At 42.8% G+C, this 15,794-nt stretch overlaps 2 protein-coding genes across 2 annotated transcripts; one reads left to right on the top strand and one right to left on the bottom strand.

Annotated features, from left to right (window-relative positions):
• Positions 1-1,041: 1,041 nt before the first annotated feature.
• LOC148047549 (uncharacterized) lies at positions 1,042-8,168 on the bottom strand. The gene is given in 4 exon segments (XM_087711491.1): positions 1,042-2,851; positions 2,853-3,011; positions 3,013-4,979; positions 8,095-8,168. Coding segments are annotated over 3 exon segments (1,785 nt in total). The 5' UTR covers positions 4,233-4,979; positions 8,095-8,168; the 3' UTR covers positions 1,042-2,445.
• Positions 8,169-11,227: 3,059 nt separating this feature from the next.
• Positions 11,228-15,794, top strand: LOC148047548 (uncharacterized). Its single transcript, XM_087711559.1, has 2 exons — positions 11,228-11,280; positions 13,900-15,794. The coding sequence occupies exon 2, from the start codon at positions 14,598-14,600 to the stop codon at positions 15,552-15,554; it is 957 nt and encodes a 318-aa protein (XP_087567685.1). The 5' UTR covers positions 11,228-11,280; positions 13,900-14,597; the 3' UTR covers positions 15,555-15,794.

Below are 15,794 nucleotides of genomic sequence, written 5' to 3'. Positions count from 1 at the left end.
CTCGAGGCCAGAAGGATCTTTCCCGGATTCAAGAACCACGTGATAAATCCAGCCACTTTGGGCACTTAACGCTGGCCTTTATGTATCTTCTCCCCTTCGGTGGAGACCAAAAACTTAACATTTAACACATGCTACTGGCGGAGCAAGGACTCCGGGGAGCTTTTCCACCTTCCCTGACTGAGCTGGGGGAAAAAACCATGCGAAGAAATCGAAGGTGTTTCTCCTCTGCCGCCGGAGCATCATGCCCCGCTGACCCGGGCGCACTGACCTCCCTCCCCTTTAGCTCCGTTTCCCCGCACCCTCGCCTTGCGCGTCCGGATGAATCAGGCATGCGGTCTCCGACTTAAGAGCCCAGGAGGAGGGATCGAGGGGAGGAACTCCCAGACTGCGGTCCTCAAGATGCGGACCCACCCTCACGGATTAAGTGACCAGGGCAAAGGGCTCGACCGTCGCCACTCTTGCCACGGTGGTTGGGCAGAAGCCCAGGGTTCAACCCTTCGGGATTCCCCATAGCCTCGTCAGAATGGAGCGCTAGCCTTGAAGCTGATCCTAGGCGCCGCCGAGGAGCAGCAGAGCCAGGAGCAGCAGCTGCCACCCGCAGGCGCAGCCGCCCATTTCTCTGCGATATGGCTGGAGCGGCTCCACAGGTGGAAGGGCGGGAAGTCTCAGGCTCCAGAGATGCCTTTTGTTGCCGCTTTCTACTCTGCTCCGCCGTGCCTGCCCCTTCTTGTCACCCGCCCTTATCTCTGCTGCCCTCTGCAGTACGTGAGCCTTCCAGCCCTTGGCAAGCCGCAGGTCCTGCGGAAACCATTCCCACGAGGATGGGGTCCTTCCCTGGGGCTTGGGTGCTCTGTGGTGTAATCCAGCTCGGCCGCCCGGCCACAAACCAGGACATGTTTTGCTGAATGGCGGCCGAGCCAGCATGGCTTTAAAAAATAATAAAATAAAATAAAAAATATAAAAAATTAAAAATAAAAATAAATGTGCCAGCCTGCGCCCCAGCAGAGGCGGGTAAAAAAAACAACATACACACACACACACACACACACACACACACACACACACACACACACAAATAATAAAAACAAATACAATTACTTACATTACAAATGAATTGAATTCCTCAACCCTGCCCCCTCCCTCTGACCCACATACCTTCCAGCTGTGTCAAAAATGCAAGATTTGGTCTAGCCAGGGCCAGGCAGGCTAGGATAGTTGCTGCTAGAGTCACCACGTGGATGACTCTGCTTAAATGTTTTTAAAAAGCCTCTAAGCCCTCTGTAGGAGGAGGCGAGATAATCACGTACCTCATTTGCATAATAGCAATAGCAGATTTTTATATACCGCTTCATAGGGCTTTCAGCCCTCTCTAAGCGGTTTACAGAGTCAGCATATTGCCCCCAACAACAATCCGGGTCCTCATTTTACCCACCTCGGAAGGATGGAAGGCTGAGTCAACCTTGAGCCGGTGAGATTTGAACCGCTGAACTGCTGATCTAGCAGTCAGCTGAAGTGGCCTGCAGTACTGCACTCTACCCACTGCGCCACCTCGGCTCTTTTTCGCTTTTTAACCCTTGCTTAACTTTTAAAAGGCGAAAAATTCCTTACGCAAAGGAGGCCCCGAGTTCTCTCGCCTCCTCCTATAGTTAACACTAAGCAGACTCCAAGCTACTATGACTTGGAATCTGGTAGCAACTACCTTGGCTTTAATTATTTTTAAAAAATTCTTTAAAATTCTTTCCTTTTCTTGAGGAGACTGGTAAGGCCCCGCCTCCCCTGCCTCTAGTGACTGCACGTCCCTGGTCAATTCCTATAACCATTCTTTGTAGGTTTTAACCTCCAGCACCCTAATTACCCAAAATACATTTTCTGTTTTACACTTTACAAATACTTGTAAGTGATACTCCATTTGAACAATGGCAGATGGAGATCCCTAAGTTTATATTACAAGGGATAAAACAAAGAATTAAATATAAATTATTCCAAGATGCTAAAGAAAGAGGAGGTTGGGTTTACAAGATTTGAAATTGTACTTTGATGCTTGTTTTGTCTGGAAAAGAGAGTAGGTGACTCTCCAAATTAAGAGGTTACATGAGCTAGAAGGCCATGAATTAAGATTTTGGTTAATAATGGATATGGTTATGGAATGTTATAAAAGCATTGAATTTTGGAAATATAAAGAGGAGCTTTTTATAATTTGTGGTGGGCATGTCACAAAGCAAAGAAATGGAGTAAGATACACATCTTAATAGAAGACTATTAAAGTGAATATAAAATAAAACCAGGATTATTAAAGGCTGAAACCTTTCCCACAAATAGGATATTCAAGGGGTTTCTTTCCTGTGTGAGTCCACTGGTGTGCCACTAAGTGGGTATGTTGACTGAAAGCTTTCCCACAAATAGGACATTCAAAGTGTCGCTCTCCTCTGTGAGTCCCCTTGTGTGTCACCAGGTGGGAATTTTGACTGAAACTTTCCCACAATCAGGAGATTCAAAGGGTTTCTTTCCTGAGTGAGTACTCTGGTGTGTCACCAGGTGGGAATTTTGACTGAAACCTTTCCCACAATCAGGACATTCAAAGGGTTTCTTTCCTGTGTGAGACCTCTGGTGTGACACCAGACCATAATTCCGATTGAAACTTTTCCCACAATCAGGACATTCAAAGGGTTTCACTCCTGTGTGAGTCCTCTGGTGTATCACCAGATCATAATTTTGACTGAAACCTTTCCCACAATTAGGACATTCAAAGGGTTTCTCTCCTGTGTGAGACCTCTGGTGTGACACCAGACCATAATTCCAACTGAAACTTTTCCCACAATTAGGACATTCGAATGGTTTCTCTGCTGTGTGTCCTCTGGTGTTTCCTCACGGTGCAATTATGACTAAAACCTTTCCCACAGATATGACATTCGAAAGGTTTGTCTCCTGCGTGAATCCTTTGGTGTGTCATCAGGCTGGATTTGTGATTGAAACCTTTCCCAGAGTCTGGACATTCAAAGGGTTTCTCTCCTGTGAGTCCTCTGGTGTTTCACTAGGCAGGAATTCTGACTGAAACATTTCCCACAGTCAGGACATTCAAAGGGTTTCTCTCCTGTGTGAGTCCTCTGGTGTTTCACTAGGCAGGAATTCTGAGTGAAACCTTTCCCACAAATAGGACATTCAAAGGGTTTCTCTCCTGTGTGAGTCCTCTGGTGTGCCACCAGGTGGGAATTTTGACTGAAACTTTTCCCACAATCAGGACACTCAAAGGGTTTCTCTCCTGTGTGAGTCCTCTGGTGTGTCATCAGGCTGGATTTGTGACTGAAACATTTCTCACAGTCAGGACATTCAAAGGGTTTCTCTCCTGTGTGAGTCCTCTGATGTTCCACCAGATAGGAATTATTACTAAAGCTTTTCCCACAAAGAGGACATTCAAGGGGTTTCTTTCCTGTGTGAGTCCACTGGTGTGCCACTAGGTGAGTATGTTGACTGAAACCTTTCCCACAAATAGGACATTCAAAGGGTTTCTCTCCTGTGTGAGTCCTCTGGTGTGTCACCAGGTGGGAATTTTGACTGAAACTTTTCCCACAATCAGGACATTCAAAAGGTTTCTTTCCTGTGTGAGTCCTCTGGTGTGTCACCAGATGGGAATTTTGACTGAAACTTTTCCCACAATCAGGACATTCAAAGGGTTTCTCTCCTGTGTGAGTCCTCTGGTGTGCCACCAGGTGCGAATTTTCACTGAAACGTTTCCCACAATCAGGACATTCAAAGGGTTTCTCTCCTGTGTGAGTCCTCTGGTGTGTCATCAGGCTGGATTTGTGACTGAAACATTTCCCACAGTCAGGACATTCAAAGGGTTTCTCTCCTGTGTGAGTCCTCTGGTGTGTCAGCAGGTTGGAATTTTCACTGAAACTTTTCCCACAATCAGGACATTCAAAGGGTTTCTCTCCTGTGTGAGTCCTCTGGTGTGTCATCAGGCTGGATTTGTGACTGAAACATTTCCCACAGTCAGGACATTCAAAGGGTTTCTCTCCTGTGTGAGTCCTCTGGTGTCTCATCAGGATGGATTTGTGACTGAAATCTTTCCCACAATCAGGACATTCAAAGGGTTTCTCTCCTGTGTGAGTCCTCTGGTGTCTCATCAGGATGGATTTGTGACTGAAACCTTTCCCACAGTCAGGACATTCAAAGGTTTCTCTCCTGTGTGAGTCCTCTGGTTTATCACCAGGTTGGAATTCTTGCTGAAACATTTCCCGCAATCAGAACATTCATATGATTTATTTTTTGTGTTCATCCTCTAGTATATTAACAGGACGGTGTTTAGACTGAAACTTTTCCCACAGTCAGCGCATTCAAAGGGTTTCTCCCTGGTGGGAGTTCTCTAAAGTATCACCATGTTGCCATGCTCACTTCGTTGGGAACACCTGTAGGGCTCCTCTCCTATGTGGGTCCTTCCATGAACCACAAGGAGCAGTTCTGTCTAAAGCTTTGGCCACATTACTATTGCTTTTCTCCAATGAGGATCATTTCGGGACATTCAGTTGTGAGTTGAAATACACACTTTGCCCACAATAACCACATCTATGGAGCTGTAAAAGGGGATCATCTGACCCTAAAACAGGGCAACCGTCATAAATGTGAGTTAGCTGCCAATCCTGCCAAGGATTCAAAAATAAATCATGTGTACAATGGGGATGCTGCAATAGTCATAAGTGTGAAAAATGGTCATCAGTCAGGTTTTTTAGTGGCATTGTCACTTTGAATGGCTACTAAATAGTTATAAGCCGAGGACTACCTGTAATGTATCCTTGTGTTCTGCATACTCTACTTTTTCCAGTTTGAAATCTCTTCTTGATTACCTGCTGGGGAAGAAGGAGAATTTTGTGGGTTTTTGAAGGAGCTGGAAATGTTTTGATTTCTGGCTTGATTGATTTTCCTTTTTAACGTTCCTTGCTTTTCTCAGTTGTCCGGAGTTCTCTTATTGGCATCCTCTTCGCCTGTAAGATTCAAAGAAATTGTTTATAAAATGGTTGCAGAAGATGTAAAAAAGAAAACTATATACATTAAGGGTAAAAAGGAAATATTCCACAATGCTAAATTAACCTTAGATTAATTATGATTTATTTGACACATTGAAGATTACAGAGATCCAAGTTCACATTTGCATTCAACCATGAAATTCTCTGGTTGACTTGGGCCAATACAAATTCTTAGAATAGCAATTATTGAATAGAATCGCTGTAATTAGGATGAATACAATATATAACAGAATAATAGAGTAGGGAGGGACCTTAAAAGTCTTCTAGTCCAACTCTCTGCTCTACCATTTTAGAAGTGGACTTTGAATCTCTTTTTGGAAGCCTCCAGTGATGGAGCACCCAAAACTTCTGAAGGCAAGCTATTCCATTGTTTGATTGCTGTAATCGTTAGAAATTTTCTTTTTAGATATAGGTTGCTTCTTTAGTTTCCATCCATCGTTTCTTTTGGTACTTTGGAAATTAAATGGATGTCTTTGTCTTCAGAGGAGGCCCTCAAATATTGGAACACTGTTATTGTGTCTCCGCTAGTCCTTCTCATTAGACTAGACATGCCCAATTCCTATAACCATTCTTTGCAGGTTTTAACCTCCAGCACCCTAATTACCCAAAATACATTTTGTTTTAGACATTACAAATACTTGTAAGTGATACTCCATTTAAACAATTGCAGATGGAGATCTCTGAGTTTATATTACAAGGGATGAAACCAAGAATTAAATATAAATTATTCCAAGATGCTAAAGAAAGAGGAGGTTGGGTTTACAAGATTTGAAATTGTACTTTGATGCTTGTTTTGTCTGGAAAAGAGAGTGGGTGACTCTCCAAATTAAGAGGTTACAGAGCTAGAAGGCCATGAATTAAGATTTTGGTTAATAATGGATATGGTTATGGAATCCTATGAAAGCATTGAATTTTGGAAATATAAAGAGGAGCTTTTTATGTCACAAAGCAAAGAAATGGATACACATCTTAATAGAAGACTATTAAAGTGAATATAAAATAAAACCAGGATTATTTTAGGCTTAATGGATAAAGAACTTTAAAAAAATGAAACAGAGTTTTAATTATGCATTGTTTTTTGTGTCGTTTTAAATTTTTTGTTTGTATCCCCCTTCCCTGGTTGAGTTGTGAGCCGCCCTGAGTCCCCTTCGGGGGGAAAGGGCGGCATATAAATAAAATCAACATTCAACATTCAGTTGTTATATATGTTGATTGAGGCAGGAATACTTATCACAAAAATGGAAGAATATTTTCATTCCCACAATGGATGAATGGCTGCAAAACCAGATAGAGTTAGCAGAGATGGGTAAATTGACCGCTTTGATTAAAGAAAAGAACAGGAATAATTTGTTTGTACGTGGAAACGGCTTTTGGACTCTGTTGTTGAGATAGAGGAAAATATAGTTTGATTTTGGGTTCGGTAGATTAGATAAGTTTGTTGTTATAGAAGTGGCTAGTTTATATTATTTTATGAAAGTAAATAGTTGAGGGTTTATGTTAGCACCTTATTCTAGTGCACCAAAAGGAGTCAGAATTCAATGCTTTTCTTTTCCTTATCCCCTTAACCCTACACTTATCTCGCTCCCCCTTTTCCTCCCTTCTACCATTATTTTCATTTTTCTTTGCACTTCTACAGCTTATATTTTGATCAATTAATAATTTTTTGTGAACAAAACCCCCAAATTCTTAGCACTGCAAAGGGTTTCTGTGAAATATATCTGGAAATGATGGCAATAGATTATACAATTGTAGATATATGCATTCATAAAAATAAACAAACCTAGAAACTTATATATTTGGAAAATCTATGTGTTTTCAACCCAAAAAGTATTCCAGAATTGTTACAGTCAAAACTTTCAATACTTTCAGAGATGTGGGGGCCTTAACTGATGAAATGATGCCTAAAGGCTCTGCAAGATTTGAAACAACCGTTTTGCCCATGAAAGTCCTGAGATCAAAGTAAGGGCAGAAAATACTTTCCACAACTACTCTCTTGACATTCCCATTGAAGCAGTCCTCACTTACTGACTGCATTTGGGACTTGCATGTGTCACTAAGCAGCCTGATTGTGAAGCATGATGTCACCTCACAGTGCCAACTTGCATCTCTTCCTCTGCAGTTTTGGGTTGTTAAAGGCAATTTCACCAGACCCTGACTGGCAACTTCCTGCTGGCATCCCCACTGAGTTTGCTTGTCAGAAGCTAGTTGGGAAGGTCACAAATGGGGATCAGGAGTGTGGGATGCTGCAACCATCATAAATGTCCGCTGGTTGGCAGAATCGAAATTGGTGCAACTCCTTTTCCTGCATATTCATAACCACAGGAACTGCTGACTTGTTCAGGTCACTGAAGAAGTGTTAGGAAGACCATAGATTTCTGGACCACATCTGCAGCTGCTTTTACAGTGCCATAGTAAAAGACACTGTAAAAAGCCAAATAAAAAGGTCAATGGGACCTTTTTAATTGAACCTGGTTAATACATGGATGGGGCACCAATAGGAAATATCCTGCTTGTTGGCTAGACGTGGAAGTAAAAAAATCCAAAAGACACAGTGGCAGATCAGTCCAACATTCTTGCCAAGAAAACATAAAAGGGTCCATAACAGAACAAAAGAGTTGAAGTTGGAAATCTTCCAGTCTACAGAAGAGAAGGCCGAGGAGTGATATGATAGCGGTCTTCCAATATCTGAGGGGCTGCCACAAAGAAGAGGGGCTCAACCTCTTCTCCAGAGCACCTGAAGGCAGAACAAGAAGCAATGGATGGAAACGAATCAGGCAGAGAAGCAACCGAGAAACAAGGAGACGTTTCCTGACTGTGAGAACAATAACCGGTTTCCCTGCAGAAGTTGTGGATGCTCCATCACTGGAGGCTTTCAGGAAGAGACTGGACAGCCATGTGCCTGAAATGTAAAAGGTCGCCTGCTGGAGCAGGGGGGCAGGACTAGATGACCTCAAAGATCCCTCCCAGCTGTTATTCCACATTCTATCTTGGTGCTTCTCTACTTCCAGGCCGTGGAGGGAACCAAACAGTTTGAGTGGCTCCCGGATTCTCCTCCCACCAGCCCTCAACTCACCTCCCAGCTGCTGCTTCGAGCCTCAGAAGAGCCTCTCTATACGCTACTCCGCTACTCTCCCCTCGTCTTCCGTGAGTGTTTTGGATGAGGAAGTTCCCCTGTGCTCCTTTTTCCATCCTTTCTAGCAATAAAATACTCGATGGTTTTAACTCCTTTAAGGTCAATCGGAGGGCCCGCTATTGTACTGTTGGCTCTTCAGTCACAGATGCTGCCATCTCCTGACAGGAGGCTGAAAAACAGGCTTGTCCTATCTAACTATGGCATTGGCCAGATCCTCTCACTGATTATGTGCTATCAGTCATGTTCAGACTCCTAGCAACCTATATTTGCAGCTGAGCCAAGTGAAATATAATAAGTACTGAAAAACTACTATCACATCACTCCGGTCTTTCTCTCTGTTACCCAATTCCTACAATTGTACATCATATATTTTACCTTTCAGTCCCCTACATGACTTTGTTCTTCTTCCCTGCACTCTTTCTACAGTCTAAATACTTTTGTATCCTGGTGACCAAAACTGGATGCAGTATTCAAAGTTTAGTGTTACTAATACAGTATAACACAGTACTAACACTTCATGTGACCTTTGTTACTATCCCTGTGATGCTGCAGACTAGGACTGAATTGTCTTTTTAGGTAATTACAGCACACTATAAGAAGTTAGCACCCAGCCCTCTCCTAGAAAAATGAAATATCCTAGGAAATATTGAAAAGGCAGAATATTATTGTTAGATTTGGTGAATGGATGAGGCAGACTCAGGCTTCAGCAAACAACAGCTCTTTATTAAGTGACAACTATGTACAATCCAGCAAAGACTCTGTCTGGCAGCAGCCCTTTTATGTGGGCTCTGTCAGACCCTTCGACCAATTAGATTCAAATACTGTTCCTGCCTGTGGACAATCATACTGATTGTCACTATGTAACACCCTCTCCTCTTAGTTGAGTTCCTCCTGCTTGTAACGTAGTCATGCAGGTAGGCAGGCTTTCTGGTTCAGTTGGTGCTCTATCTTCAATCAGGTTGGATGGACCTGTTATACCTGTGGCTTCGCCTGTTGGAAGCTCCTGGAACTTTCCACAGGCGCGGCTGGAGTTTCTGGAGCTGCTTCACTCGGAATTCGCTGCAGCCCTACAACTTCATCAGAGAAGTACCCTGGTACTTTCGGGCTTGAGAAGTCTTTGGAAGGAGTGAATTCGTGCTCCTTTTGGGTAGGGCTTTGGCTAACTCGTGCAGGAGTCACCTCTGGTTGCCTAAGGTTGGATTGGGAGACGCGGCCATGGAGTTGACCACGAGCGAGGTCTGGTAATGCCTGAAACTGTGGCAGGAATCCAGAGCCCCCGCCCCAGCATAGTTGTGGGCGTAAATTCGATCCCCTATGCTAAAGTGTCTAAGTTGGCCGGGCAAATCTGGGGGTATCACTGCTGAGTAGTTTGGGTGTAGCTGGTCTAAGCGCAATCTTAGCCCGTGACCCATTAGAGGCTCGGAGGGGCTTCTCCCGGTGGTAGCACTTGGCATGAGGTGCTGAATGAGGAGGAATTGATCAACCTGTGTGAGCCGCTAAAGAAGCCGGGAGATTGGCAAACACGAGTAGATCAATTCCTCCTCATTCAGCACCTCATGCCAAGTGCTACCACTGGGAGAAGCCCCTCCGAGCTTCCAATGGGTGACGGGCTAAGTTCGCGCTTAGACCAGCTACACCCAAAGTACTCCACGGTGATACGCCCAGATTTGCCCAGCCAACTTAGACACTTTAGCATAGGGGATCGAGTTTACGCCCACAACTATGCTGGGGGGGGGGGGACCTCTGAATTCCTGCCATGGTTACAGGCATTACCAGACCTCGCTCGTGGTCAATTGGAGCTCAAGAATGGTCGGACTTGGAGGCAGCACGTAGACCAACTCTGTGGCCACCTCTCCCAATCCAACCTTAGGCAACTAGAGGTGACTCCTGCACAAGTTAGCCAAAGCCCTACCAAAAGGAGCATGAATTCACTCCTTTCACAGACTTCTCAAGCCCGAAAGTACCAGGGTACTTATCTGATGAAGTTGTAGGGCCGCAGCAAATTCCGAGTGAAGCAGCTCCAGAAACTCCAGCCGCGCCTGTGGAAAGTTCCAGGAGCTTCCACCAGGCGAAGCCACAGGTATAACAGGTCCATCCAACCTAACTGAAGATCCAGCACCAAATGAACCAGAAAGCCTGCCTACCTGCATGACTACGTTACAAGCAGGAGGAACTCAACTGAGAGGAGAGGGTGTTACATAGTGACAATCTGTATGATAGTTTCCACCAAGGTCCTCTGTTCCTGCAGGAACAGTATTCGAATCTAATTGGTCGAAGGGTCTGACAGAGCCCGATAAAAGGGCTGCTGCCAGACAGAGTCTTTGCTGGATTGTACATAGTTGTCACTTAATAAAGAGCTGTTGTTTGCTGAAGCCTGAGTCTCCCTCATCCATTCACCAAATCTAACAATAATATTCTGCCATTTCAATATTTCCTAGGATATTTCATTTTTCTAGGAGAGGGCTGGGTGCTAACTTTCTATAGTGTGCTGTAATTGCCTAAAAAGACAATTCAGTCCTAGTCTGCAGCATCACAGGGATAGTAACAAAGGTCACATGAAGTGTTAGTACTGTGTTATACTGTATTAGTAAGAATACACTTTGAATATTGCATCCAGTTTTCGTCAGCAGGATACAAAAGTATTTAGACTGTAGAAAGAGTGCAGGGAAGAAGAACAAAGTCATGTAGGGGACTGGAAGGTAAAACATACAAGGTACAATTGTAGGAATTGGGTAACAGAGAGAAAGACCGGAGTGATGTGATAGTAGTTTTTCAGTACTTATTATATTTCACTTGGCTCAGCTGCAAATATAGGTTGCTAGGAGTCTGAACATGACTGACAGCACATAATCAGTGAGAGGATCTGGCCAATGGCATTGTTAGATAGGACAAGCCTGTTTTTCAGTCTCCTATCAGGAGATGGCAGCATCTGTGACTGAAGAGCCAACAGTACAATAGCGGCCTCTCCGATTGACCTTAAAGGAGTTAAAACCATCGAGTATTTTATTGCTAGAAAGGATGGAAAAAAGGAGCACAGAGGAACTTCCTCATCCAAAACACTCACGGAAGAGAGGGGAGAGTAGCGTATGGAGAGGCTCTTCCGAGGCTCGAAGCAACAGGTGGGAGGTGAGTTGAGGGCTGGTGGGAGGAGAATCCGGGAGCCACTCAGGCTGTTTGGTTCCCTCCACGGCCTGGAAGCAGAGAAGCAACTAGAAAGAATGTGGAATAAAAGCTGTGGGGGGATCTTTGAGGTCATCTAGTCCAGCCCCCTTGCTCCAGCAGGAGACCTTTTACATTTCAGGCACATGGCTGTCCAGTCTCTTCCTGAAAGCCTCCAGTGATGGAGCATCCACAACTTCTGCAGGCAAACCGGTTAATTGTTCTCACAGTCAGGAAACGTCTCCTTGTTTCTCGGTTGCTTCTCTGCCTGATTCGTTTCCATCCATTGCTTCTTGTTCTGCCTTCAGGTGCTCTGGAGAAGAGGTTGAGCCCCTCTTCTTTGTGGCACCCCGTCAGATATTGGAAGACCGCTATCATTTCACCCCTCGGCCTCCTCTTCTGTAGACTGGAAGATTTCCAATTTCAACTCTTTTGTTCTGTTATGGACCCTGTTATGTTTTCTTGGCAAGAATGTTGGACTGATCTGCCACTGTGTCTTTTGGATTTTTTTACTTCCACGTCTAGCCAACAAGCAGGATATTTCCTATTGGTGCCCCATCCATGTATTAACCAGGTTCAATTAAAAAGGTCCCATTGACCTTTTTATTTGGCTTTTTACAGTGTCTTTTACTATGGCACTGTAAAAGCAGCTGCAGATGTGGTCCAGAAATCTATGGTCCTCCTAACACTTCTTCAGTGACCTGAACAAGTCAGCAGTTCCTGTGGTTATGAATATGCAGGAAAAGGAGTTGCACCAATTTGGGTTCTGCCAACCAGCGGACATTTATGATGGTTGCAGCATCCCACACTCCTGATCCCCATTTGTGACCTTCCCAACTAGCTTCTCACAAGCAAACTCAGTGGGGATGCCAGTAAGTTGGCACTGTCAGGTGATATCATGCTTCATGATCAGACTGCAAGTCCCAAATGCAGTCAGTAAGTGAGGACTGCTTCAATGGGAATGTCAACAGAGTAGTTGTGGAAAGTATTTTCTGCCCTTACTTTGATTTCAGGACTTTCATGGGCAAAACGGTTGTTTCAAATCTTGCAGAGGCTTTAGGCATCATTTCATCAGTTAAGGCCCCCACATCTCTGAAAGTATTGAAAGGTTTGACTGTAACAATTCTGGAATACTTTTTGGGCTGAAAACACATAGATTTTCCAAATATATAAGTTTGTAGGTTTGTTTATTTCTATTTTTCTCTGAATGCATATATCTACAATTGTATAATCTATCCCCATCACTTCCAGATATATTTCACAGAAACCCTGGGAATTTGGGGGTTTATGTTCACAAAAAATTATTAATTGATCAAAATATAAAATATAGAAGTGCAAAGAAAATGGAAATAATGGTAGAAGGGAGGAAAAGGGGGAGCGAGATAAGTGTAGGGTTAAGGGGATAAGGAAAAGAAAAGCATTGAATTCTGACTCCTTTTGGTGCACTAGAATAAGGTGCTAACATAAAACCTCAACTGTTTACTTTCATAAGATAATATAAACTAGCCACTTCTATAACAACAAACTTATCTAATCTACAGAACCCAAAATCAAACAATATTTTTCCTCTATCTCAACAACAAAGTCCAAAAGCAGTTTCCACGTACAAACAATTATTCCTGTTCTTTTCATTAATCAAAGCAGTCAATTTACGCATCTCTGCTAACTCAATCTGGTTTTGCAGCCATTCGTTCATTGTGGGAATGAAAATATTCTTCCATTTTTGTGCACAAAGTATTCCTGCCTCAATCAACATATATAACAACTGTGTTCCATTTTTTAAAAGTTCTTTATCCATTAAGCCTAAAATAATCCTGTTTTATTTTATATTCACTTTAATAGTCTTTAAGATTTATTAAGATGTGTATTTTATTCCATTTCTTTGCTTTGTGACATGCCCACCATAAATTATGAAAAGCTCTTCTTTATATTTCCAAAGTTCAATGCTTTTAATTCATTCCCAAACTATATTATGCATAAATAGTCATGCCATCAAAATCTTAATTCATGGCCCTCTAGCTCATGTAACCTCTTAATTTGGAGCCACCCACTCTTTTTGCCAGACAAAACAAGCATCAAAGTACAATTTTAAATCTTGTAAACCCAACCTCCTCTTTTCTGAGCATCTTGGAATAATTTTAATTATTTCTTGGTTTTATCCCTTGTAATATAAACTTAGAGATCTCCATCTGCCATTGTTTAAATGGAGCATCACTTATAAGTATTTGTAAAGTCTAAAACAAAATGTATTTTGGGTAATTAGGGTGCTGGAGGTTAAAACCTACAAAGAATGGTTCTAGGAATTGGGCATGTCTAGTCTAATGAGAAGGAGTAGCGGAGACATGATAACTGTTCCAATAATTGCTATTCTAAGAATTTGTATTGGCCCAAGTCAACCAGAGAATTTCATGGTTGAATGCAAATGTGAACTTGGATCTCTGTAATCTTCAATGTGTCAAATAAATCATAATTAATCTAAGGTTATTTTAACATTGTGGAATATTTCCTTTTTACCTTTAATGTATATAGTTTTCTTTTTTACATCTTCTGCAACCATTTTATAAACAATTTCTTTGAATCTTACAGGCAAAGAGGATGCTAATAAGAAAACTCCAGACAACTGAGAATAACTAGCAACGTTAAAAAGGAAAATCAATCAAGCCAGAAATCAAAACATTTCCGTTTCCTTCAGAAACCGACAAAATTCTCCTTCTTCCCCAGCAGGTAATCAAGAAGAGATTTCAAACTGGAAAAAGTAGAGTATGCAGAACACAAGGATACATTACAGGTAGTCCTCGGCTTATAACAGTTCATTTAGTAACTATTCAAAATGACAGTGGCACTGAAAAACCTGACTTATGACCATTTTTCACACTTATGACTATTGCTGCAGCCCCATGGTCACATGATCTATATTTGAATGCTTGGCAGCTAATTCACATTTATAACAGTTGCCCTGTTTTACGGTCACATGATCCCCTTTGGCAGCTCCACAGACGTGATTATTGTGGGCAAAGTGCGTATTTCAACTCACAACTGAGTGTGCACGAAATGATCCACATTGGAGAAAAGCAATACTAATGTGGCCAAAGCTTTAGTCAGAACTGCTCCTTGTGGTTCATGAAAGGACCCACATAGGGAAGGAGCCCTACATGTGCTCCCAATGAAATGAGCATGGCAACTTGGTGATACGTTAGAGAACTCCTACCAGGGAGAAACCCTTTGAATGTGCTGACTGTGGAAAAAGTTTCAGTCTAAACACCGGCCTGCTAATATATTAGAGGATGCACACAAAAAAGAAATCATATGAATGTTCTGATTGCAGGAAATGTTTCAGCAAGAATTCCAACCTGGTGACACACCAGAGGACTCACACAGGAGAGAAACCCTTTGAATGTCCTGACTGTGGTAAATGTTTCAGTCACAAGTTCACCCTGTTGAGACACCAGAGGACTCACACAGGAGAAAAACCCTTTGAATGTCCTGAATGTGGGAAAGGTTTCAGTCAGAATTCCTGCCTAGTGAAACACCAGAGGACTCACACAGGAGATAAACCGTTTGAATGTCCTGATTTTGAGAAAACTTTCAGTCGGAATTATGATCTGGTGACACACCAGAGGACTCACGCAGGAGAGAAACCCTTTGAATGTCCTATTTGTGGGAAAGGTTTCAGTCGGAATTATGGTCTGGTGACACACCAGAGTACTCACACAGGAGAGAAGCCCTTCGAATGTCCTCTCTGTGGGAAAAGTTTCAGTCAGAATTCCTACCTAATGAAACACCAGAGGACTCACACAGGAGAGAAACCCTTTGAATGTCCTGACTGTGGGAAAAATTTCAGTCAGAATTCCTACCTAATGAAACACCAGAGGACTCACACAGGAGAGAAAACCTTTGAATGTCCTGACTGTGGGAAAGGTTTCAGTCAGAATTCCTACCTAGTGAAACACCAGAGGACAGACACAGGAGAGAAACCCTTTGAATGTCCTGATTGTGGGAAAAATTTTAGTCGGAATTATGAGCTGGTTAAACACCAGAGGACTCACACAGGAGAGAAACCCTTCAAATGTCCTATCTGTGGGAAAGGTTTCAATCAGAATTCCAACCTAGTGAAACACCAAAGGACTCACACAAGAGAGAAACCCTTTGAATGTCCTACTTGTGGGAAAGGTTTCAGTCACAAATCCAGCCTGATGACACACCAGAGGACTCACAAAGGAGAGAAACTATTGGAAACTTAGACGCTTCCTGCAAGTTAACTGTGACTTCAACCTGAAAAGGGGAAAAAAGATGTTTATCTGCTTCTTGAATAGTAACAACTACTTACCAATTAGTGCAGACATAATGTATTTCCGTGTTAGGCTGTTTTTGAGGAACATATAAGAACGCATGTCTCCATAAGGAGTTTGTTCAATTGTACAAATGGCTGTCTTGCCTATCTTGCTCAGAACCTTGGTACCAAATAAAGTTACTTCTTTTGA

Source organism: Thamnophis sirtalis, unplaced genomic scaffold, assembly GCF_051295495.1.
Source record: "Thamnophis sirtalis isolate CommonGarterSnake01/CBP01778 unplaced genomic scaffold, rThaSir2_p1.2 scaffold_3, whole genome shotgun sequence".
Classification (NCBI taxonomy): Eukaryota; Metazoa; Chordata; class Lepidosauria; order Squamata; family Natricidae; genus Thamnophis; species Thamnophis sirtalis.
Note: the sequence above shows the minus strand (reverse complement) of the source record. Positions and strands in the feature narration are given on the sequence as shown.

Excerpts from the sequence above, each read along its gene's own strand:
- LOC148047548 (XM_087711559.1), top strand. The coding sequence starts at position 14,598 with ATGCACACAAAAAAGAAATCATATGAATGTTCTGATTGCAGGAAATGT.